Genomic DNA, 26,419 nt, shown 5'->3' with positions numbered 1-26,419 from the left:
ATCTCCCACAGACCAAGCCCTATGCTCGATGCTGCATGCATATTCCCTTACTTCAGTCTGACAAGAGCCCATTTCACTCGTGAGGAGACGGAGGCTAAGAGGCTTAGAGATGTGAAGTAACTAAAGCCACACAGTTAATAGTGGAAGAGCTGTGATTTGAACCTGAAATCAGGCCAAACTTGAAATCATGCTTCCCTACCACACTACGCCGAAAATTGGCCAGGGCAGTCTCTCACTGGTGTCTGTGGCAGCCTCACCCACCCGAGTCTACATGGAGTCCACCAGCTCCTGCCTACTCTTTCATCCCCATTAAAGCTTCACCAACTACCCAGTCACCCCGACCCAAGCCTCTCCCCATGCTTTCCGATTTTAACAATATGTTCCAAAGGCTGTTGTGAGAATTAAGTAAGATGGTTCTCATGGAGTGCTCAGAGCTGAGCTTGGCATGTATGTCTGCAGAACTGACAGAGTGATTGATTGGATATGGGGACAACAAGAGTCTGACATGGAGTTTTATTTGTTTAATGCAGGAGTTGGCAAACTTTTTCTGTGAAAGGCTAGGTGGTAAGTATTTTCAGCTCTGTGGGTCATACAGTCTCTGAAACACTGGCCAGAGCCAAGACAGAAGTAAATGGGTGTGGCTGTGTGCTAAGAAAACTTTTCCACAAACATGGGCAGGGACTGACTTGGCCTGAGGGTTGTAGTTTGCTGTCTCTTGGTCTGTGTCTTGGCTCCTTCCATGAGGGTGGTGCCAATGTCTGTTTAGTTCACAGATTCTTCTCCAGGGTCTAGCAAAGTGCCTGGCAATGGAATTGTTGTTGTTCAGTCACTCAGTTGTGTCTGACTCTTTGGGATCCCACGGACTGCAGCATGCCAGGCTTCCCTGTTCTTCACCATTCTCCCAGAGTTTGTTCAAACTCGTGTCCTTTGAGTTGATAATGCCATCCAACCATCTCATCCCCTGTCTTCTCCTTCTCCTATTGCCTTCAGTCTTTCCCAGTTTCAGGGTCTTTTCCAATGAGTTGGCTCTTTGCATCAGGTGGCCAAAGTATTGGAGCTTCAGCTTCAGCATCAGAACTTCCAATGAATATTCAGGGTTGATTCCCTTTAGGACGGACTGGCTTGATCTCCTTTAGGATGGACTGGTTTGATCTCCTTGCTGTCAAAGGGACCGTCAAGAATCTTCTCCAGCACCACAGTACAAAAGCATCAATTCTTCAGTGCTCAGCCTCCTTTATGGTTCAACTCACATCCATACGTGACTACTGGAAAAACCATAGCTTTGACTATGTGGACGTTTGTTGGCAAAGTGATGTTTCTACTTTTTAACATGCTGTCTAGGTGGAGTAGGTATGCCATAAATATTTGTCAAAGGAGTGAGTACATGAGAGAAAGCAAGCAAGAACAAGGGTGGCTGAGAGAAGGGATCAGCCTGCAGGATTCATAAATTGCAGGATTAATACAGGAAATAGGAACCAGACTAGGGTTTTTAAGCAAAAAGGTGGAATTACAAACTTGCTGAATGGCTGGAAGAGAAGGCTCTCTGCTGGATGTCTAGGAATGACTCCCAGAAGGTGGCGGAGCTGACCTGCCAGGAGCCGTGGCAGCACTGCTCTCCCTCTCTTCAGGCAGGTGGGACCCGGGGGGCTGCTGCGGGCGCTGCTGACCCCAAGAACACGGTAGCCGCAACAGCACAGCGTCCGGTCAGACACTGGGGACATCTGCCTGCAGGCTGGGGCATGGAGGAGCCTCTGCCACCTCCTCAACCGACTCCTGACACCCACGAAGCTGGAGATTGGACGTCGGTGGCCCCACGGCCTTGCTTTCCAACAGAAAACACACAAAACCTGCGGGAACTTGGCTTCTGTCTCACTTTTGCCTTCCAAACTCCATGCTGATATGTCTAACTAGGATGGCCTGACTGACACTCATGATCCTCATGGTAAGAGAGTCTGGGAAATGTAGCTTTTTTGTTTGTTTGTTTTTTTTAGCTTCCTTTACTCCACGCACCTACAGGCATCATAGGAAGATGTAGGCATGAATCCACATCACATTCCACCTGTGCATTCTGGTGGTCCATCGCTGCAAAATAAACCATTCCAAACTTCAGTGGCTTAAAACCAGCCATTTGTTTTTTTCAGAAATTGGAAATTTGGGCAAAGTTTGGTGGGAGCAAGATCCCCTGGAGAAGGAAATGGCAATCTTCTTCAGTATCTTTGCCAGGAGAATTCCACGGACAGGGAAGCCTGGCGGGCTACAGTCCAATGGGGTCGCTAAGAGTCAGACACAATTCACTTTACTTTTGGTGGGGGCAGCTTGTCTCTGCTTCATGAGGAGTCAGTTGGGGGTGGTTCAACTGGTGGTTTAGCATGAGCTCCATGGTGTGAACAAGCCCCCCCAGACACCTGGGAGCCCAAGTGGAAAGGATCCAAAGCCCTTGGCAAGAGCCCCAGCCAAACTCCCAGGCAGAAGCCAGCATCAACTCAGTAGCTGTGTGTACGCCATTGGGAAGGCAGGTCCTCCAGCCACACAGGGATGCCCCAATTGATGCCATGTGGAGCAGAGACGTCCCTGATAGATGTTGTCCAAATTGCAGACTTGTGAGCAAATAAATGACTGTTTCTATTTCTGCCACTAAGTTTTGGGGTAGTCTGTTTTATGGCAGAAGATCACTAGGACATGTAGGTTGTACTGAATGTGAAGGAGGGAGGGGAACAGATAGAGCAATCAACAAGAATGAAGCAGCCAGTGCCAGGGAGGGGGAAAGGTTGACCTAAACATAAGCCAAGTTCACTTTCCGCCTTCACCCCCAACACTGAGACTTACGAGCTTTCTAAGTGATGCTTCCTGAAAATCAAGCCAAGGTGGTTTGGGTTGTATATACCCAGCCAGTAGGCCAAATCTGGGGCTGAATAAGAACCCTTTACTCTTATGAATATTGCTACCCGGGGGCTCTTGGTCTTTTCCAGAAATTGCCTCTCAGCAATTTTTGATCATGGCCAAGTGATTTAGATTTTGAAATTGCCAACTGGCATAAAAAGGCAAGACTGATGTACTGTGTTCTTATTCATACAGCCAGCTTCCAGGATAGCTCAGGTGATTTCCAAGTACGGGGTTTTCACATACAGTTGTACCAGTTGTACACCGCACAATTCTAGGGGGCACCATTCACATTCTAGTCATGATCTCTTGGCATATTTATTACAATAGTTTTCTGGCAGATGGCAGCAAAGTGTCTTGAGGTAGGGTAGCTTTGTCTAATTTGCGAAAAGGCAATTTATAGCTAGTGGCAAGAGGCATAGGGACAAAACTAGGGTCTAATAAATCTTTGGCCAGTGGCAAGAGTTACTAGGAGAAAAGGAGGAAGTGGGGAGGAGTCTTAGGATTGAGGGAGGCCCCTTTGCTCTACCAAAATGGGCACCCAAGAGATAAAAAGTATTGAGATTTGTGGGGTTCAAGATTCAACTTCTTGGGGTCAGCAAGGCTTTCAAGATGATAGGATTTGGCCAACAAAAGAAGTCTTCATGAGAAGCAGAGAGAATCAGCTATACACTTGTCCTAAAAAAGTTGACATTTAAGGGCTGAGTATAATAAGTAAATAATGACCCTTTGTGGAGAGATGGGGATGAAGAGAAGAGTGAATATTTAAATAAAAATTCTATGGTTCAGGTGGGGGTGGGGAGCTGGGGCGGGTGGGGGAAGGAAAATGGACAGTGGTTGCCATGGGAAAGCACTGTTTAAGCGGAGTTTAAATTCTGGTCCACCACAGGAATTCCACCCCACCTCTGACCACTCTGGTTCAGGAACAAGTATCATAACTCATAGCAATAGCACAGCTTCTGAACGTCAAGGTAGATGGCATGATGCCTTTCTATTCCAGATATCATAGATTGCAAAATCTTTACAATGGGAACAATGTTCTCCATTTTGCCTCTGATTCCAAAAGAGCGTCCGGGCCAAGCACAGCTTTTTGTTTTATCTACGCATCTTCCAAGGTCTCCTTTGGCTGTGCGCGTTGCTTTTGCTCTTGGCTTTGCCGTTTTAAGTTCAGCTGTGCCATGTTCCATTTTCCCTAGTATCCAGAAACAGGTACTTATTTGAATTAGAGCAGAAAAATATTGAATAGAATGAAGCATTGCTTTCCCCCTCTCAAACACGGTGAGGTCATGGTTTGGTGATAGTGGTGACAGTGATGAATGCCTTGCACTTTCACTTAGAGACCTTCAGGAACGAAAAACAAATATTTTCTGAAATGCACAGGTGAGGGGGCAGGTGAAGTGGTTCACATAGGATTGTGCTGATTATGGTCTGATTCCTTTCCCCCTTCCCAATTATCTCAAAAATTATGCTTTGGTGAACAGGACTGGAGTTGTTCATATTTTAAATCAAACTAAAGTCCACTGAAGTAGGAAAATTATGCATTTTACGTAAATGATGTGGGCAAATTATTATTCAATTTTTAACAGGGTTTTTCCATCACTTTGCCGTGCACAATGTAACATGGTTAATTTACCATATAGCATTGTTATTCATTCCCTAATTCTCTAGGCAACTGCTGCCATTTGCTTACCATTTCCTCCGTGCTCTCTGGGAATTGACAGACCTCCCGGCTCCATTTAGGGTGGTTTGGTTCCAGGGCGATCTCTAGGGGCTCTGCTTCCCTCTTGTCATCTTCCAGTGCTTAACCCTTGGGAGGAGTCTGAAAATGAAAGGATTCACATATCTGGATTTAGTTTCTGAGTGACTTTAAATGAATCCTTTTGTAAACACACACACACACACACACACACACACACACACTCATGATAAAATCTCTTGCTATTTAGTAATATTTCCCCACAGTATTACATGTAGGCCTTCTGTTAAAAACACTATCTGAGTAACACCCATTTCATTCCGTCTTACTTCCAATTAGCTGCTCATTGATTATTACATAGCAAGCACTTGATAATTAACTAAAGGAAAAAAATTTCAAAACAAAACAACCAGAGTGCCTTGCATCTGCTAACACATACCTGCTTTCATGAGTTTACATATAATCTGATGATTCAAGCAAAACAGCCTCTTAAATGGGAGGGGAGGAATGAATGACAACAGGGTCAGCAGTGGGAGAAAATCCCCTACTCATTGTTCTTAGGAGAGGAAGTGTACAAGTCCTGCAATTCTCTTATTCTCATACTCTATATAGTTCAAACCACATTGCAACTAGGATGCTGGAGTCAAAAACCTGCCTGAAACCTTATTCTGTCCTTTTACAGTATTATCTCCCATCCGGGTAGTTAGCAGCACAATCATCAGAATAACTGATGTTACCTACATACCTTTTAATGTCTGTGTTTGGGGAAGGGGAGGAAGGACAAAGAGATTTAGATGTTCTTTGCTTGGTTTTGGTTTCTCTTCATTTAGATGCATTTGTTGAACACCTTCTATACTCAAAGCACATTCTATATTTAGAGCTGGCTCCTAATTGAGGTTGGGGATTAAAAGAAAAGACAACTGAAGCAAAAAACGCTAAGCCTACCATTATGCATTACATAATCCACCTCTGCTTGTCCTTTAGGCACTCACTCCTCCAGGAAGCCTCCCTCGAACTCCCCATTCTGGGCCATTTGGCACTTCTTTGCTGCCCCTTGTGTTTCCTCCTAACAGAGAGCTTATCGCAGCTATCTTTTATGGATCTCCATCTCACTGGAGAAGGTAATGGCAACCCACTCCAATATTCTTGCCTGGGAAATCCTATGGATGGAGGAGCCTGGTAGGCTACAGTTCATGGGGTTGCAAAGAGTCGGACACAAATAAGCAACTAGACTGGGAATATTAATCGTCTCCTTAGCTTTCTAGTGCTAAGCACAGGGTCTAACCCATAATAAGTACTCAAAAAATGTTTGCAGAAGAAATGAATGGTTAAGTCCTTACACATAACCAAAGTCATCTCTTTGGTGGTCATCCCATTGCCTTGAATAGCCTCAGCAAACGGCTCCTTTCATCCCAATTCTGGTTTCTTCCTCTTTGTCCAATGTCTCCATCTTGTCTTCCCCAATTTGCTGCCACCTTGGACCAGCAGGCTGACCTGATCAGACCTTCACTTCTAGGCAGTTCTGGATGATTTTCCTCTTCCTATGATCAAACCCTCCCATCTTCTATCCCATTCTCAGTCAGGGGGCTGTTCTTTGCTGGGTGAAAAATGGGAATCAAATGTAGAGAATCTTTATTAGTGGTGGTGAAGATTTCCTCTCCCAACTAGAATATTTCCATGTTAGCAGTAGTATCTTATGGACAAAATCTTCACCCTGTGATTCTCAAGCAGGGCATAGGGACCCCCTGGGTCATGGCAGAGTTTTGCCAGGCATACTATAAGCCGTAGACTTGTTAACAATGCACAATCTGAAGGATGGGAAAAGAATTTTATATGAAGACAAAAAATGGGTATCTTAGGAAAATATCAATTTTTTCATAAAATGCACAAACGTTAGAATGAGATTTTGAAGGCCCCAGGTCCCAAGGGGTACAGGTTTATTCCCATTGGTGTAGGGATGAGTTCTGGGGGAAGATTCAGGAAACACTAATGGTGTTCACTTCAAGCTACAGACTGGGTCTTCAAGTCACAAGCACACATTCACGACGGCAACGCTAGTGCCTCGGGCAGCTCACAGCAAATGCCAGGGTGCTAGCAGGCCCTAAGGTAACTATGTTATTTGTTGATGTACCTTTCACCCCACAGGATGGCATCATCCATCTAGCCATCCACCCACTCAGCCAACATCTACCATCAGCTTGTCACTGCCCTTGGTGCAGGAGTAGAGTGATGAACAAGTTAGGCAGTTTCTGTTCTCAAGGAGCTCATAATCTGGCAGGGAAAATGCATGAAGAGAAGAGTCACATTATTAAACACATTATTAAAGAGAAGTATTCTGAAAAGGAGCATAGTGTTCTGGCTGCTGGGGGGAGCAGTCATTTTTCACTGATCACAGTCTTCACAGAATCATCCCTGTCACACTGGAAAGCGTATTTTTATTTCTAGTCCCCAGAATTAATTTTAAAAACAAGGTATATCTCCATCACCACCCATGGGAATCTGAATATTTTGCATGTTTGGAAAGAAAGAGGTATGCTTTAGGAATTTATTGTGAAAAATTTCTGAGAATCTGCTGCTGCTAAGTCACTTCAGTTGTGTCCAACTCTATGTGACTCCATAGATCGCAGCCCACCAGGCTCCGCCGTCCCTGGGATTCTCCAGGCAAGAACAATGGAGTGGGTTGCCATTTCCTTCTCCAATGCATGAAAGTGAAAAGTGAAAGTGAACTCGCTCAGTTGTGTCCGACTCTTAGTGACCCGATGGACTGCAGCCCACCAGGCTCCTCCGTCCATGGGATTTTCCAGGCAAGAGTACTGGAGTGGGGTGCATTGCCTTCTCCGTCTGAGAATCTAGGTATACATAAACTGTGAAGCTTCATTTGATATTGCAAAGATAATTCTTCATTGTTTTCTTTTCTGGAGTTGCAATCTATTTTCGAGGAATGAAATAAACATACTATTGGTACCTGCCTTAGTAAATTCGTACCCTACAATATCATTTTTAGAGTGAGGATTTGTTTGAACTTCCTTTCTCCTCACTCCCCCAATTACTTCCTCCCTCCCTCCCTTCCCACTTATTCTCTCCTTCCTTTCCAGCAAATATTTTAATCACCAAATTGAATTCCAATCATATAATATATAGTGATAAGAAAGCCAACAAAACTTATCTAAACCCATTAAAATACCTTTCAGGACCGAACTGACCGAACACCATTTTATACCAATGCAACTTGTTAGGAAATTCCTATTTTGTCAAGTGAGGTCTCTTGTCCGGAGCTGTGACATACCTCACGCTGTGGGCTTCAGGGCCGTCCTCTGAATCCTGCCGAAAACCTTACCTTCTTCCAGCACTCATGAAAGAACCATGCTGTTTCATACGGTATACATTCTTAAAGTCCCATAGGAAATTTCAGATAAGATTGGGCAGCTCCAATGCTACTAGAAAAATCCTCTGGTGCCAAGATTCAGCCACAGGAGGATTCCCGTCTTTCTCAAGGCAGGTAAACACCCTCTTGTGCTTGTCGGGGAGTCTTGAAGATTGTATTGGGGTGGTATTGGAGGGATTATGAACACCCTTAACTGTTCTTGTGGAAGTGCCTTGATCCTCACACACCTTTCTGTGCCGTGAACGAGGCAGAGCCAAATGCACCGCGGCTTCAGTCTACACCTGAATGCTCTACCACAGGGGAGGCCCAGCCTCTGCTGGTCCTCCCTCAGGTCCTTCTGGCCCATCAGTACACAGGAGACAAAGCAGACTCAGAGGAGAGGGCGAGGCATGAGCGTGGCTGAACAGAAATCACTCTGTCTCATTTACAGCAGCTGAGCTTTGTCAAGTCGTCTTCTCTGGCAGGTTTACAATTTGATTTTAAGGAAGTAAAGACAGCTAGATTATTAGGAAGCCTCGCTATACAGCCCAGTAATGCCAGATGCCAGCTCTCCTCAGGGAACAGAGCAAGTCCTTACTCACTGCCAGGGCATGAAATACAAAAAAAAAAAAAAGCGTTTCATCATCACTTGCTATTAAGGCACCTTTCAAGATACAAGAGAACATTTTGGGTCAGTATGTCCAACTTCTTCTCCCCAAACTTCTAAAACTTTTGGGAGGTGTGGGGACTTCCTGGAAGTGATGTCTCATTTGTCTAAACTAGTCTGCATCAGGGAGATCTCTTGACAACTTCTAAGCTGCTTGGAAGAAAAAAACCTGAAATGTCTCGGATTTCTTCATATTCATAGCTACTTTTACGTTTATTCTGCAACCCTACTCTGTATCAGAACAGTTACAGCGAGACGCATTGCATAAGTGTATCCTCTCGAGTTAGCCAAAGTCTTGAGTTTTGCTTTATATAAGAGAACTCACAATTAACTCAATGAGTGAATTAAAGGCTATGCTTTGAAGAGACTGTTTTCCTTTAAAAATCTGTCTAAAACAGGCTGTTGTGACTTTTTCAGATCTTTTTTGAATGACAAGTCAGAAACATACACAAAAATCCCCCAGAGAGTACTTGAAAATTATCCAATCTATTGGGATGTAAAGATGAAAAACACAGTTACATCTTTAAACACATCTAGAACAGCATTAAAAAACTGCCCACTACTGTGATAATAATTGTATGTAACAAGATCTTTGAAATTTTATTAAATTGTATCAATTTAGCAATTGTATTAATACCAAACCAATGCCATAAAAACTTCGTTAGTCAGAAAATCCCTATTTCACTTAAAAAATGTTGGAAACTTTCTAAACATATAAAGGCTATATCAGCATGAAAGCGTCTGTCCTCTTTGTATAATTCCATATGACATCAGTGATCTTAGAATCCCAGGATCTCAGATGTAGGAACCTGCAGCAAATCTCATCCAACTCCCTCATTTCTACAGACAGGGCCTAAAGGGGAGCGACTTCAGGTGAATGTTGAATGAAAGCAGCTGAATGAGGGCAGACCCAGGCCTGGCCTGTTGGCTCCGTCCACCCACTGCCCTGTCCACCACACCAGGCTGTTTCTCTGCTTAGCAATCTCATTACAGAGGTGGAGGGGCACTGGGGAATCATGCACTGACCACAGGACAAGAAAGATTCTTCTCCTACAGTGGGGACACAGAAAATTCCAGTTAAGAGAAGATGTCTGATAAATTAAAATGTAACTGTACGTCTACTCCTGCTTTAACGATCCTCTGAATTAACTAGACAATGGTCTAGCTTTTCTGGGTGAAATAAAACCTCACTCCAGGTGTTTTGAATGTTTCGGGCATTTGGAAATCATTGCACAATGGTTAAATTTCCAGGTGAGTCCTTACCACTTGGTGTGGAACACATATGTCACTCCTAGAGTACCTTCCATGATTTAAACAAAGGAACAAAAAAAAATTCAAATGTAAAATGCTCTCTTTTTAATTACTAAATTAAGAAAGTTAAACAATTTAAAAAATGTAAACTCACAAATAACAAAAAAAGGAATTAAGACTTCAGAGTTGCTACTTGGTATTAAAAACTCAAATAGAAATAGGGTTTTTGATTTGTTGTTGTTAAAACATTTGTAATTCAAGGTTGGTACAAACAGCAACTAAAAACGTAATACTTTTTTTTTTTTTTTTTTTGTGCATCCTCATGAAATGTAAAGTAGTGCATAGTTATTTCACTGGAGGACTCCTGGACATAGAGAAAGTCATTTCATTAGCAGTAGAGAACATTCAAACACTTATTTTTACAAAGGGAAATGTACCACCCCTCCCTCACCTTCCCGTAAGGTTTAGTTGCATGAGAAAATTTAGCATGTTGCCATGACTACAATGCTATGGATTTTAGACCATTTAAATGTGGTTACAAGGTTTATTAAATTAAAAAAGTTGGAAACATTTCAGCATTCATGTTTTTATACAAGAAGTTTGTGTGATATCCATCCTCTAGTTTCCCTGATGGTACTGGCCATTTGCCTGCTTCAAAGAGGCTCACTTTTAAGTTTCAAGAACAAATCGTAGTAAGTTGAAGCAAATACTGGAAAAAAAGAAATTGTGAATTCAGCTTGGGCCCTGATGAAAAGAGTCAAAGTAACAGCCATCTACAGGCACAGTCATGAACCAAAAAAGTACAATCCAAATTAAAAAAAAACAAACATGTTTTGCAAAAGCCAAAAAGCGAGGCCACTGGTTTTCAGAATCACACCAGTGCTTCTATGTTGATTTTCCAGTCAAATCCTCATTCTGGGTCCTGAAGCTTTGTGGCCAATGTTGGCCATGGTCTCCATGTTAGCACCCACATGGCATATGCACAGGGATATATAGATTATATATATTCATATTTATAAAAAAAGAAAAAAAAAAACAAACACCTGTCCTGATTGGTTTTTGTTAAAACATGAAAAAAAATTTTATTGTTTTAGACAAAGAGGCCACTTTTGGAAAATAATACTTTTTTTTTTTAGTTGAATCAGGTGAAGACAGAGTTAAAATCACATAGGATTTGCATTTTAAAAAAAGGAAAGCACTAGGATCGTTGGCACTGGAGTAACTATTTACACTGAACAGAGGTTTGGCCTTTTACATAACATCGATACAATGCATTTCCAAAGTCTGAGAAATAACAAGGTTCTGTCTCGAATGCTTCACAGAGGAGGTTCGGATGTGGGGACAAGTGTCATGAATGAGGGCCATGGAAGTTCGTCAGCTTCAGAGTCACATGCAATCTGATCCTGGACGGTTCTGGCTGCTCTGCTCGGAGCAGCTGGCTATGGAATTGAAAGCTAATGGGGAGGGGGCGGGAAAGCCTCTGGGACCAGGCCTCTCTCTCTGCAGACCCAGGTCTTACAGGTTTTCCCCGGGTTGATACTGAGGCTCTGTCGCGGTGAAGTAGTCTTCCAGGAAGCCCTGCAGGTACTCGAAAGTGGGCCGCTCTTCGGGGTCCTTTTTCCAGCAGTGTATCATGAGCTCGTGGAGGGAGATGGGGCAGTCCTGCGGACAGGGCATCCTGTAGCCGCGCTCCACCTGCTCCAGCACCTCCCGGTTGTTCATGCCTGCAAAGACAAGGGCCGTGAGAGCGGGCACCCCTGCGTCTTTCCTTTCTTCTCCTTGGAGCCTACAGGTGGTTAAAACGTGTTGCGTGCCCCCACCTCACCCAGAGGCGAACTCTGTCTTCAATGGGCTAGCTCACCACTCAGAAATAAAAAAGGACTCCCCTCCGGACACGTGAAGCCCTGGAGGGTGAATCTCAAAAACATTAGAAGTGAAAGAAGCCAGACACAAAAGGCGACGTACTGCATGATTTCATTTATATGAAATTCTAGAAAAGGCAAAAACTATAGTGATAGAAAGCAGATCAGTGGTTGCCAGGGGTGACGGGGAGGGCAATCCTGCAATGAGGCCGCAGGGAACACGAGTGTGATGGAAACGTTCTGTATTAGCAAACCCTCCCTGTAAAGGCCAGGCAGTAAAGATTTTAGGTTGCATACTGTCTCTGCCGCATACCCTTCACTTTATTTATTTTTTCTACAGCTCTGAAAATGCAGAAAACAAAGACAGGGTGGGAGCCAGATCTGGCCTAGAAGCTGTAGGCTGCCAACCCCTGTTCTATATCCTGAGTGTGGAGGTGTGACTGTTTATGTTTGTCAAAACTCACTGAATTCTTCAAACTGCAGAATTCTATTGTATGTAAATTATCCATCAATTACGCTGACAAAAGTATGAATGAAGCAGATAAAAACAAATTCAGGGAATGAAAACTAAACTGTCCTTTGTTCACAGGACCTATAAGCTCTGTTGATGTACTTCATAAACTGGCTGTTCTCGTGCCTGGACAAACTCTCAAGTGCTCTGCCGTTCGAGATCCGACATCACGCCATCACTCTGGGCACCGTCCAGCCCAGTGACCCCCAGGTGCCCTGGGTTAAGACGACTCTGACAGGGAGACAGGGCAGTGTTTACTGATGACCTCGGACAGGCCATCTATCATGGAGACCTCTGTGACCCTCTGGGGGAGCTGCCCGATCAGAGACTTCGGGATGCCTGGAGCTAACAGGAGACGTTCTGGGAGACTGCCAGCCCTCTGGAGAGTGCAGCCTTCCTGCATGCTGGCCTTCTCAACAGAACAGGAAATACCACACGAGGGGTGGACGGGGGAGCCGAATGCCCTGACCCCTTTCTCAATCACTGCCAGGCTCTCTCCTCTGGTTTGTTTCCCTTTTCTGCCGTATCGTGTTCTGCCATCGCCTGTCAAGCCCTTGTATGTTTTGGCTGCTCCTTGGCCCTGAGCCTATAATCTGGAATCCTCTCCAACTTCTGACCGAGTTAATTTACAAAAGCAAAAACCCGAGTTTCAGCCATTCAGAAACCCAGAATTCTTCCCCTGGCTCTCAGGGCTCTGATCAGCAGGACACAGTGTGTACATGTAGCAACTTCCGGAGGAGACGGCAACCCACTGAGTAGAACCACCCAGCCAGAGCATCAGGGCCAGGTCACAGCCCTGTCCCCCGTCCCCCAGAATCCCTCAGATTCTGGGATCTGTTGCCAGTTCTCTTTGTTGTTGCTTCTGGAGCTGGGCTGAGTCCAGCTCCCGTGACTGTCAACCAGAGCCCTGTCAGTCACATGCTTATCCAAACCCTTTCAGGATGCTTTCTTATTCTCTGCCACTGTAATTCCTTGAGGTGATAAAATCTGTGTATTATTCCTGCTGTGTTGAAGTAGGCCTTCAATTTAATTATTCTAACATAACTCTGCTCATATTTTGGCGGTGACCCTTATTTTAGTGAGAGAGGCTCAGTAGTTGAATCTGGGTCCCCTTCCTCCACGCCATGCCTGACTTCACAGGGGCTCTCTTCAGTTGGATGATTGGTCAGCTCTGTAGTTAATTACCTTACATCCTCTTACAACCACTGAAAACTCATTTTGATAAGTCAGGGTGGGGCAGGGGGGCTGGAAGCAAGGGGAGATGCTGGGGTTGCCACTGGAATGTCCTGCAGTGCTCTGGACAAAGGGACAAGGACCAGCATTTCCTCATCCACAACCCCCAATCCAACAAGCTCTGCAAAGCACAAGTTCTGGGAACTTCCCTGGCAGCAAACTGATCTGAACTCAGCTTATTTGGCCATAAAACCTGACCTGGTGTGAGGTGCTCGACTGTTTTTCTTCATTTATACATATTGCTGAAGAATTAAGGATGTGTCTGAACACAGAATGCAGCCCGAGACCCTCCTAAGGTGTTATATAAATTATGGTCTAAGCACTATGTGGACTCTCGAAAAAGAAAACCAAGTCTGACTGTGAAGCATGTCCAGTCCCAAGGGTTTTGGCTGTGAAACTCTGGCACGAGTGGACAGCAGCCACCACAGTCCAGGAGCCCAGAAAGGTTAGGAAGAGAGCATGAGCCCATACCAGGACTGGTCTTCTCTAAAGTGCGTGCTTGGTATTTCACTACAGTCCTTGGTTTCAAAACATCTCAGAAGACGCATGCCTGAACCTGCAGAAGTCCCCCTTGTCTCTGGCCCTCCCAGGAGTCTGTGAGAACTGGAGGAGATACAGGTGGACGGTCTGAACCTCAGAAGGTCTGACAGGCCTTGCTGGAAGTGGTTACACCCCCGGCCCAAACCCAATGCCTCCTTCTACTGCTTCATTCTGGCACTGGCATCATCCAAAACCACACCACAGAGCTTAGCTAATCATTCTCCTATTGCTCTGCAGCCCTTATGTCATTATAGGATTCATGTCATTAAAAAACAAACTACTCAAATGGAAAGATTTCATGTATTTTTTTTTTTTTTAAGTCTTGATCCAGTCTCCACCAAAGGAAAGTTTAATTGGCCACTGGGGTCAAGCCTGTTTTTCCAGTGCTCTGCCTGAGTTGGGGACACAGCTCAACCTTCAACATGTAGCATCTAGGGAGGCAGCCTGCTCCCTGGCGCAGCTGGGACCAGGGATGGAGCTGGGCCTTGGCCCTTGTGGTACAGGGCACCAGCTAGCCTCGCTGGCAGCTCCTGCCCATGCCCTCCACCTCCTTTCTGCCCGCATCCTCTTCTTGCTTCTCCTCTCCCCCATCTCATGCCACTTCCCAGGTTCTCCCAGCATGAAGAGCACACAAAACCAATTCGACGCACCAGGCCAACAAGAAACATACCAACATCAGTTTTGCCAGAAAAGTGGGATATAAGACAATGCACTTGGCTGACATGACAGTCTGAATGGGACTGGCTCTTTTCCAAGCATCCATAGGCCAGAAGCGGACCCAGCACCTTCACGATGGTCCCTGGCATTGGGAACTGCACAAGCAAGAGATGCTCGCTCAGCAAGGCTTGGGTCACTTTTCACTTCACAAACATAGCCCAAGTAAGTGGGCTGTGTTCGTATTTTTTTCAAAAAAGAGTATTCTCGGCTATAAGAACTTTGAAAAATCATTTTTAAGAATTGCTTTTTAATAAAAATGGATTTTTCTCTTCATACTACTATTTCATGAGCTCTTTTTGAAAGTGAAAAGAAAAGTGAAAGTGTTAGTCACATCGGTCATGTCCGACTCTTTGCGACCCCATGGACTGTAGCCCGCTCAGGCTCCCCTGTCCATGGAATTCTCCAGGCAAGAATACTGGAGTGGGTAGCCATCCCCTTCTCCAGGGGATCTTCCCAACCCAGGGATCGAACCCAGGTCTCAGGGTTGGATTATAGGCAGATTTTTTTTACCATTTGAGCCATCAGGGAAGGTTAGGGCCAGGGACTGGGAAGGGAACACACACAACATTGAGTTTAGAGAGGTCAGCGGAGTCCTGAGGGACATGGGGAAAGGGAAGAATCTTTATATCTTACTTCCAATTGAGGAAGTGGGTGGGGGTTGGGAAGAGGCTGCCTGGGAATGTTCTATTTTTTCCTTCTTAGGGAGAAACTGAAGAGGCAGAAACTTTAAAACACGGTTGTAGTTTAGGAAAACGTTGTCACCAACAGTTTTTAGTGGAAGCTACAATAGAGAGTGTTTTTCAACAGGAGGGCGTTCTGTGCCAGCCTGTGGCATCTAACCATGTTATGGTCACAAAGCTCCCCAGGGCATGTTGCCTGGGTCCCAACCTCCACCTCAGAGAAGGGGCACCGGGCTTGGTGACCAGCGGGCAGACACACTGGCTGTTTTCACTCCAGCCTGTCCCCCTCTGCCCCCACCTCAGAGGTTCCTTACCTTTCTGCTCTCCTTGGGGTCAGTCAGGAAAATGGACCATTTCCACAGGTCACTCTCACGGGGCACATAACCCGGCGGGCCTCAGTTCACAGAACACCCGTGGAGTCTGCTGTGCCAGGGTTGACTTTCAGATACCTCTTGCTGCACCTTCCATGGGGGTCTCCTGTCACCCTGCATTTCAGGCTCTCAAACATGGTTACCGGTAGCCTCATTTCCCATGGGTCTGCCCCAAACTTTGCAGCTGAGATTCTCTGGCCAAGTGGACTGGATTCACTTCCTGCCATTATGACCGTATTATCCTTCCAAATCATGCTGCTGGCTTTCTCTCGGTTCTTGAATTAAGGTCAAGTTTCCAGCTCTCACTTTCCAATCCTTACTACGTACGGCTGCCAACAGTGTCTGCTTTCACGCGTGTGTATTTTCCGTCCCTTCTCTCCTTTTTCTCCCCCCTCCTTCTAGTTTACACTTTCCTATGCCTCTTCCTTGAGCTACATATTAACTCAGTGGTGTCTCCAGCTTTTTTTTTGGATCTCCAGAGAAAATCCCCTGGAGAAGTAAAAATCTACCCACTCCAGTATTCTGGCCTGGAGAATTCCGTGGACTGTATAGTCCATGGGGTTGCAAAGAGTTGAACACGCTGGAGTGACCTTCACAGTTAAGAAAACCATTTTCATTGCAGAGCCACTTTACTCTTTCAACTGAGTGTCTCAGCAGGTGATTGACTTCCCCTGCCTCGGTTTCTCTATTTGTCAACAGAATATCTCCATATTCACTGTGCTTTCAGCTCTCTGAAGTGTCTTCTATGAACGGAGGGTGTTGGGCTTGACAGCTCACCATTTCAGTTTCCTAATATGGATCTTCCAGGGGCTGTGGCTATACAAGTGGGGATTTTTGCTGTTAACCATCCAGGTTTGTATCTGGATTGGACTAGGGGTTGCAAGAGCCTGGATTTTTGCGGCATGTGAATAATTAGGCCCTTCGACAATGGGAATGACGCTCAGGTTCTCAGATATGCAGCTTACTTCTGCAAACCGAGCTTTCTACTGAAAGGAAATTAGACGCTATTGTGCATCAGGCTTTTTGTCAGAGGCTCCCCCTGGCTTCTCTACACAAACCCTGTAAAAAGCCCTCATGTTTACTTGTCTGCTGAGCATTGCTGGGAATGCAGGCAGGGCGGAAGGAAGGAGGGTGCTGTTAACGGTGCTTGCTCAGCGCGCGCGCGTGCCATCATATGCCCATGTGCTCTAGTTATCTTACTGGGCTACAACCGGACACTTCAAGTTCGGTTTTGGTTATGAGATCCAAGTACAGACTCTGGGCAGATAGATGCTGCTCAAAGAGGAGAGCTGAAAATAAAGGAGTGACCTTGAGGCGGCACAACGAGGACTCTTGTTTCTCTTTCTGCATCTTAACCAGATAAGCTTAGGACACCTGTTTTTATGAAGCCCACTCTATTAATAAACACAGAAATGACAGCTACTCAGGTGCCATAACACACAAAAGTTAAAGTCGATAATACGGTATCATGAACAGCTCCTTTGTCCCAGTAACAGTGGTAAAGTGACAGAGGGGGTGAGGGTGCCCGCTGGGCAGGCCATGGAAACGCACGGGGGTACAGGAGAGCAGCAGAGGGTAGGACCGGGGAGCAGAGAGCCCCCCGCTGTCTGCCCCCTTCTTCTGCACTCTCCTCCACCAGCCACATGGGCCAAGAGAAACCTTGTCGGGGGAGGTGACAAGACCCCTGGGCATTCCAGGCAGGACTCCCCTGGAGGGAACAATAGGAACCCAAAAAGAAAAGCCTGAGGACTGTGGATGGGAGCACGGAAGGCAGAAGGCTAAGCACCCTCGGCTGAGATTTGAAGTTTCATCCCAATTCCCTTTCTCCTGGATGGAGAGTCCTGACCTCTTCCTCCCCTAGGAGAAACCTGCCCCCGTTATCAGGCTGGGCACAGTGGGGATAAGAGTGCGGGTGACAATGATGGGCTGCTGAACACAGAGGAATTTAGGTCTACAGTTCAGGCTCTGTCGGAAGGCATCTGAGTGGGGCAGAGGGACGATGAAGGTGGAAACTTGCAATTCTTCAAGGAAAGTGCTATACATTCACTAATTTATCTTCCTCTTCAAGTCATTATCAAATGACTAGATGCATTCACGAAAGTCAGGCAGCTGTCAGTTGTTAAAAGGGTTGAAAGCACTGCAAATGCATGAATAAATGTGATAGGCTTAAGAGAATATTCCTGATTTGCCAGATCATGCCAAATTCCCAAAGCAGGTGTTCAGTGGAGAGCCAGGGCCCAGAACGGCCAGGACATTCCGCCTAGAGTGGTGCTGGGATATGGTGTTTGAACTGACCACGGGGTCAATTTCCCAGAACAACTTTGAGGACAGAGGCTACTCTGCAGCTGGGAAAAACACGCCTTATTTATGTTTGGAGATGATGAAATAGAGTTGAAAGGTTTTGCAAGCTATGGGCAAAGTCTTATTTTAAAAGCCTCTTGGGCTAATCATTTTTTCCCCCTGCCCACCCATCCATCCATCCATCCAGCCCTCTATCCCTCCACCCATTCTTCTGTCCATCTGCTTAAGACTTACTGAGAGTCTACTAAAGGAGCCCCCTTCTCAGGGTTCAGAGCTACTGGGAAACAGAGACACACAGACAAGAGCTTCAACAGATAGGTACCCAGTGGCATGGGAGTGAGCAGGAGCAACCCAGGAAGAGACATGGAGAAGGTGACATGAAGGAGGGGACTTTTGGGTTAGGACTGGACAGATTCTGAGGCAGAGAGTGGTTAGAACTGGACGGATTCTGAGGCAGAGAGTGGAGCTGAGATGACAGACTTGAGCGTTTGAGAGAAATCTCTTGGTGACAAGGGTCAGGAGCAGCACGAGAGAAATCGTGTCTGATGATGCCACCCAGCCGAAGCCCCCCTCATTCAGTCCTCATCTCACTGAGCACAAATGCCCTAACCATGATCTGTCTGGGGCCTCCGGGCCCGCCCTGTTCCACCCACACTGCTTCTTAGAGCCGCTATGCTCTGGCTCCCTCTGAAGGGTGGCTCCTCCCCCAGTTAACCTGAGCCTTCTTCCTCAGATGTCACCTTCCTGGTGATGTCCTGCCCAGCCACCCTCTCTGCCCTTCCCCATTTTATTCTCCTCCCTACCCATTACCACCAGTAAATGCAGAATGGATTTTACTTATTTGTCTTTGTTGATTGTCTGTCTCCTTTGAGGAGTGAAAAGTTTGGGAGGAACAGCTTTTGTCTATTGGTTCACTGCTACACTCCTGGGGACCTAAACAGTACCCGGCATAGAGCAGGTACTCAATAAATACATGTTGAATGATTGAAGGAGAGAGTTAAGAAGGACTACGCCAGACGAAGGCTTCTGGAGTTTATCTGGAAGGCAAGGGGAAGCCATGGACTTTTTAACTGGCAGAGGTAGGATAAGCAGATCTGTTTCTAGGATAACTCTGATGGTGACAGTGATAGATGGTGGGGGTGGGGGAGAGACGGGAAGTAGGAGGTTCTATGAAGGGGGTTCCTGCAGCAGAGGATGATAGCCTGCCATGGGGCAGTGGCAATGGAAACAAAGAAGAAAAGAAGGATTTGGAGGTTAAAAAAAAATAGGTTAAAATGCATTATTGCTCAGATTTTACGCATTAGTCCTAGAAAACAGTTTCAAGTACTTTCAATTCTCATATGTAACAATTCATCGTCACAAAATCTGGTATAACCTTGATGCAAAGAGTGGTTCTGAGCCTTGACTTACAGTAAAGCAAGCTGTATAGCTATGCTGAGGAGGCACTCAGGTCAGGCTGTGGGAATCTGGAAGACAGAGCTGTTCTTCAGAGCATCTTTGTTACACATCTGGGAAGCAACCTTCTTTGTCTGGTAGGGTGATGGGACTCCTCTCCACTACCTCCCTGTTCATCTCAGAATCACATTTCAGTATTTTTAATTTGGCTTCCAGGCTCTCACTCAATTTGAGATTCTCCTTCTTTCCTTCCTTTCAAACCATCCATTTTCGTAAAACTTGCTAACTGACCAACCAACCCAATGTTTTATTTTTGCCTCTTTCCTTTAACCCTTCATTCAGTTACACCTTCCAAATACTATTCCAAGTTCCTTCTCTGATTCTTTTTCTGGACCTTCTTCTACACTGGGCAAAACTGCCTGGAAAGCTTTCATAAAATCCATTTAGAAGTCACTTTCGTCTCTCCCTTGACCCTCAACCTCACCACCAGCCAAAGTACCTTTCCTGTGTGTAAAGATGACAGAAGGCCATCTCAGGTATGAAAGAAAAGTGTATCGCTGCCTACTGCTCTTGAAACAAGAATTACTTCAAAATACACTCTAGCCAACTGAGAAATAACTGCTGAGAAGTTAGGATGGGAATCACAGTGGACAGGTCTGGGAGTCTGTCCTGGGAGCTACCCCCAGCCACAAGGACTCTGGTCAGTGGAGATGCAGCCCCTCGGCACACACCGCCAACCTGGCCGCTCCAAGAGACAGCGAGAATGAGGACCGGAAGCGCCTTCCTTCTCCGGTGCCACTGGACGAGGCTGAAAGAAACTGTCTGTTCCTTAGGAATTGTTCTCCTTCGTTAAGGTAATCATCCTGTAATTGGAATCCTTCTGTAAAAGCCTCTCCCTCAAGAAGAGTGCACTGTGAGATTCGATGCACAATTAAATATGATTACAGTTACACTGAGAACAAAAACAAGCGGCATCCATGGCGAGCAATAGGTTTGGGAACAACTTTCTGTGGCTCCTGTCACTCCGTGCTGACACAGCTCCAGGGCCCGGCTATAGACGGGCCAGGCCTCCCTGTGGCTGCACCAGGCCCTCTCCATGGGGTCTGGCCGGGTAACCCCATCTCACAGCCTTCTCCGCAGGTTCATATCCCGTTGGCCTCCACGCAGGCCTCGGTGCCTTCTCACACATCCATCCTTGTCTGGGATCATTATTCCTCAATGTGAAGGGGAAAGCCTATGTACCTTCTTCTCCATGAAGCTTCCCAGACACGGCCCCTTTGCTCAGCCACCCTCACAGAATCTGGGCAGCTATCAAAGCCCCCAGCACATCAGCGGTTGCTCCGAGTGTATAACTAGCCATGATAAAGTGGACTGAGTTCTCTCGTCAAACTCCTTGGCCATCCTCACAGGATTCTGAGTGAAAAGCCCTTCTCCGGACCTGCTGTGTGCAGACACCTGAATCCGGGGCCCTTGCCTCATTATCAGGATTAAGACTGGGGGCCCACAGTGAGTGAGTTCCAGTATGGCATCCCCCAAAGACGATTTCCTCTAATTATAGAGAAGTAACAAAAAAGGGCTGCTTTCTACCTGGATCGCACGTGTATTTCATCCATCTGACTGTAAGCTCTATGAGTGCAGGGACTGAATTTATTTCTGTGCTCACTGTTCTATCCTCCAGGAACTAAAACAGTGTCCTCCTTCAGGCCTGTTCTCATCAATGTTTGCTGAGAGTATGAATGTCTTATTCACAGTCCTTACTTCCCAGGTAGTGCAAAATCACGCCAGGCACAATCACATTGACTGATGCTAAGCTGAATGAATGAAAATCCTGCCTCAGTTGTAAAAGGAGACTGCTTTCTTTATGCCTAAACCAAACTTGACAAAAGAGTCTCCGTCAGAAACGCACACCTGCCTTCCTCCTCCTAGGCCCCCACCCCCGCCCCTTTGTCTCGGCTCCTGTGTGTGACCCTGAGAAATAAAAAGCGGCTTTGTCTTTCTGGAAGTAAAGGTTTCACAGAAATGCAAGACATTAACCTCCCCCCCACCACAACACATCGGGTTGCTAAACCTGGGGGGCTCAGGAAGAAATTCATTCAAAATTCAGACAATGAAAAAAGAGGCGCCTTCACATCTTCAAAATCCCGAGCGCTGACAAAATTCTCCGCCTCGAGAAGCGATTCAGAAATGCCTGTGCTGGGTTCCAGGCCCCTCCAGGGCAGCCCTTTCTTCTGGCGGGCCACTCCCAGAGCGGCTGCCCACTTGTGCAGGCAGGGAGCCGCAGCCGCGGCAGCAGCATCAATACAACGGACTTCCGACTTCCGCCCACATCTCTAACCACCCAGTGCTGGCATTTCAGAGATAGGGAATTTGTCAAATTTTGCCTCTGTGCCAACCCGGCTCTCTTAGAGGAGTCTTGAGGCTTACGACCAACCCAGAAAGAGATCTGCTTTACTTCTCTGCAGTCTCCGAAGATGGCCAGAAACAATCATAAAAAAAGGAACAAAGGGATTACAAATTAATCTGCCCTCACCGGCTCCTCTGACTGCAAAGATATGATTACAAACCCCGGATTTGCAAGAGCTCTCAATTCCTCAGTAGTCTCCGCTATCGTTTCTATCAATCATTGTGTTTATTATTATTATTTTTTTAATTTTTAAAAGCTCCTCTCTTAGGCAGGGCATGATGGGGAGCTATGTTCTTTCTTCACTCAACAGTAACAGAAAAATATGTCCTTAACATTTCAGAAAGCAGATCGTCCCTGTGCTATAACCATTAAAGCGTGGAGGTAAAACGGCACAAGTGTCCTTTACATCAGTATCTGTCTAAATTAACGAATTTAAGCCTGAATCACCTAAACGATGGTTTCTTTGGACAGCATGACTCTCATAATCCAGAAAAACTCCAGGGCTTAAGAATCTCCAATGTCTTTACACTATACTTGCCTTTGAGCTTCCCTAGTGGGCTCAGATGGTAAAGAATCTGCCTACAATGCAGGAGACCCGGATTCAATCCCTGGGTTGGGAAGATCCCCTGGAGAAGGAAATGGCAACCCACTCTTGGAGAATTCCATGGACAGTAGAGTCCAGGGGGTCACAAAAGAGTCGGACAGGACTGAATGACTAACACTTTCACTTTCAGGAGGTGTTAGTGGTACAGAACCTGCCCGCCAATGCAGAAGACATAAGAGACAGGGGTGTGATCCTTGGGTCAGGAAGATCCCCTGGAGGAGTGCACAGCAAACCCACTCCACTATTCTTGCCTGGAGAATCCCATGGACGGAGAAGCCTGGCAGGTTACGTCCATGGGGTTGCAAAAAGTTGGACCCGACTGAAGCGATTTAGCACGTACGCATACTTGCTTTTGTAGAGCGTATTTTAATCATTCAGAAACATTCAGTGAAGGTGTCCCTGGTGGCCTAATGGTTAGGATTCCAGGCTCTCACTTCGGGGGCGGGGTGGGGTGGGGGGTCAGGTTCAATCCCTAGTCCAGGAACTGAGATCCTTCTATAAGCTGTGCAGTCAACCCTCTCTCCCCCTAAAACAACCCCCCAACCCCCAAGAATCCCAAGAAATGCATAGTGAATGGCTTCTACATGGCATTTCCTCTGTGCCTCTGCTCTCTCCAGCCACCTGGAGCAGCGCCTGTAGAGAGGACAGGTACTGGCATCTTCCTGCCAGGTTCACGCCATGGGTCAGTGCTATGGTGTAATCAAAAAGCAGTGAGCCAGAAGGGTCTGCAAAGTCCACCTGCACAGTTCTGCCAGTAACATTTCTGTCTTGGGAGCCAGGGACACACACTCCTACTGAGAGGGGAGAGGAGAGAACCCATGGACTGAGGTGGACTGAAGCATTCACCAGCTGCTAACTTCATTCATTAATCCTGGCACACAATTCATGATGGTTGCTTGTCTACACACCATGCAGGCTCCCACTTCTGCTTTCCCCTGGCTAAATATCTGTCCATGTTCTTCAAATTCCCACGCTTGGCAGAAAGCTGAAAATGGGGCTGAGAAGGCAATCAGGAAGAGGACTCCCCAAATAGTGTTGGGAGAACACCCACTCAGGCCCATTTCTGCTGCGTCGGGCTCTTACCTGGGTACGGAACTCTTCCTTTGGTGACCAGCTCTGTGAGTAAGATTCCAAAAGACCACACGTCAGACTTGATTGTGAACCTCCCGTATAGGGCTGCTTCGGGGGCCGTCCACTTAATGGGGAACTTGGCACCTGCAGGAAGAACAGCTGGTTACTCCTCAGGCAGAGATCATGGCTCTGGGCGTGGGGCTGGGGAAAGAACAGCAGGTGGAAATGTGTTCATGGGATCAGGTTCAGAGAGCGGGACACGGAGGAGGGGAAACTGGACACGGGCTAGGACTGAGCAGCTATGGCGTCTGTTCCTGCCTCTGCAACCCTAAGCAAGTCCCATCTGGGCTTCAAAGCCCCTTCACGTTCTGGCTTTTGAACTTGATTCTACAAGCCGACTGAATGTCATTGGTTTGGTTTGGAGGTAGGGCTAACTTATGATTTAGGAAACTTTTTTATTTTTTTCTTTTACTTTCAAATAATGTAAATCATAAGGTTACCCTCAAAAGAATCCTTTAGTATAAAAGACCATAGTCTCCTCTTACTGAGGTACATAAAAACCAGATCAAACCACCACGCATGTCCCAAGGGTGGAGACAATTTGCTGTAGCCCATGCATTATGTGGGACTTCCCAGGTGGCGCTAGTGGTAAAAAAACCCATCTACCAATGCAGGAGATGCAAGAGGCGCAGGTTCGATTCCTGGGTCAGGAAGATCCCCTGGAGGAGGAAATGGCAGCCCACTCCAGTATTCTTATCTGGAGAATCCCAAGGACAGAGGAGCCTGGTAGGCTACAGTCCATGGGGCCACAAAGAGTGTGACGTGACTGAGCAACTGAAAACACAACACACATATTATGTGGAGATGGGCTGTATTTCCCCAATGCCTCCACACCCACAGCACAGAAATGATTTTGCCTCAAATTCCTTCCCCACTACAGGGCTTCCCAGGTGGCTCAGTGGTAAAGAATTTGCCTGCAATGCAGGAGATGCAGGTTCAGTCCCTGGGTTGGGAAGATCCCCCTGGGGAGAGAAGGAAATGGCAGCCCACTCCAGTATTCTTGCCTGGGAAAATCCCACTGGACAGAGGAGCCTGGAGGGGCTACAGTCCATGGGATCGCAAAAGAATCAGACACGACTTAGCAAAACAACAACTTCCCCACTACACTCTCCTTTTTCCTTCCACCCTTTCCCCTAATAGTGAAAGTGAAGTCACTCAGTCGTATCTGACTCTTTGCAACCCTGTGGACTGTAGCCCACCAGGCTCCTCTGTCCATGGGATTCTCCAGGCAAGAATACTGGAGTGGGTTGCCATTTCCTTCTCCAGGGGATCTTCCTGACCCAGGGATTGAACCCAGAACTCCCGCGTTGCAGGCGGACACTTTAACCTCTGAGCCACCAGGGGAGCTCAAATAGTAGCCACCTTTAATTCTGGGGAATGTTTTTCTTCTGCACTGTATCATCCCTTGCTTACCTCCCTGTCTTTCTTCTACGAGCCAGACAGGGTACTACCTAAAATTTTTAGAGTGGTTTTATCTCAATGACTATCTTATGAGTCTGATTTCTCAAGACCAAGAAGCAAATTTTGTGCCAAATCTTTTCTTGCAAATGTCTCCTGTTAAAAGAATCCTTTCTCCAATCAAAAAGCAAGGGTGGGGTCCACCCTGCTTCTTACAAAGCTAGATGTGTATACGGGGAATTAAAATTGATTCAGCAGCCTGTGCTCTCACACATTAGGCTCAGCAATTATAAAGCAGTTTCGGATATTTCATTGAACAGACTAAGGGAAACACAAGGAATTTTTATTACTGATGTAAACACAATTATATGTTTAAAGCATGTTAATTTTACTTAGGAATGCCTAAAAAAAAATCACACAAAGGCTGACAAAATCAGAAATTTTCATAGTATCTTCTAGGAAAAGCCATTATGTGTAAAAGTGGCAAATGATTAAAATCTTTGAATTAGCATGGTTTTAATAACCAGAGGTATGATAAATTACAGCAATTAGATTTTTGTTTTAAATACAGTACATGATAACATCTTCAGCAAATCTACCCTGGCATTTTTGGGCAATATAATTTTCCTCTCCATCTCTTCTATGCCCGTGTGAAATGAAATTAAAAAAAAAATCCTACTATTTCATTCTGTGGCATCTCATATTAACACTGGAGCACAGAAATGATTCTCTACTTTTTCTTCCCTTTTATGCATCGAGTTATTTTTAATTAGCTATGTTTCTCAAGCATAATTACTTATATCTTTGCTTAAGTGCTGCATGATTCCACACAAGGTCTGGTATTCTCTGAACAGTCATTCTGTTTTTAAAGTTTCTTTCAAAGCATTCTTCTCACACTTCCTATCCTCCAGCATTCTGTTCACGCAGCTTTGGACTCCGAGCCTCTGGGATTAATGTGATAGATTCTCTTCAGTGTCGAGAGCTGACTTTGCCCTGGACCAAACCTCAGCTGGAGTTCTCTTATTTCAGAGAATTAAAGGTATATTAAATTCATTCCTATTTAAACCAGCTCTCGAGCCAAATGGCTTGGAAATCTATGTCCGTCTCTGAAGCAAATAGAACATTTTTCTCCACTGTGCAGACACAAATCCTGTAAATAAAATGACGAGCAAAAGAAGCCTTTCTTCCCTTCTTGGAATCATTCCATGTTGCTCAAGATGTGAGTGTTGCTGAAAGTAAACTAGTTAAAATTGGGATAAAGTCATTTTGGATTTTCTGAGAGAAGATTTCATAATTTCAGATTTTTTAAAGAAGCAAATGTCAACATATCAGCCAGTTGCGGTAGTCTGCTTTATTGTTTTCTCATTATATCATCTACAATAAGAATTATATAAACCTTCAAAAGAGAAGCTGA

The 26,419-nt window shown here is 45.8% G+C and overlaps 1 protein-coding gene and 1 long non-coding RNA gene across 5 annotated transcripts in view; both read right to left on the bottom strand.

Moving 5' to 3' along the window:
* Window positions 1-2,643: 2,643 nt before the first annotated feature.
* LOC122685312 lies at window positions 2,644-7,197 on the bottom strand. Its single transcript, XR_006338347.1, has 4 exons — window positions 6,708-7,197; window positions 5,917-6,173; window positions 4,571-4,699; window positions 2,644-4,221 (listed from the first exon to the last, which is right to left on the bottom strand). It is a non-coding gene; the product is annotated as an uncharacterized LOC122685312 (long non-coding RNA).
* Window positions 7,198-10,910: 3,713 nt separating this feature from the next.
* The window catches only part of FYN (FYN proto-oncogene, Src family tyrosine kinase), a 211,423-nt gene continuing 195,914 nt past the window's right edge, over window positions 10,911-26,419 (bottom strand). For all 4 annotated transcript variants that reach the window (XM_043889954.1, XM_043889952.1, XM_043889951.1 and 1 more), the window contains 2 exons: window positions 23,560-23,691; window positions 10,911-11,582 (listed from right to left, as the gene is read on the bottom strand). In XM_043889954.1, the coding sequence (XP_043745889.1) occupies window positions 11,374-11,582; window positions 23,560-23,691 (341 nt within the window). In that variant the 3' untranslated portion in view covers window positions 10,911-11,373. The remainder of the gene's footprint in view (window positions 11,583-23,559; window positions 23,692-26,419) is intronic.

The sequence above is a fragment of the Cervus elaphus genome, chromosome 28 (genome assembly GCF_910594005.1).
Source record: "Cervus elaphus chromosome 28, mCerEla1.1, whole genome shotgun sequence".
NCBI classification, from domain to species: Eukaryota; Metazoa; Chordata; class Mammalia; order Artiodactyla; family Cervidae; genus Cervus; species Cervus elaphus.
Note: the sequence above shows the minus strand (reverse complement) of the source record. Positions and strands in the feature narration are given on the sequence as shown.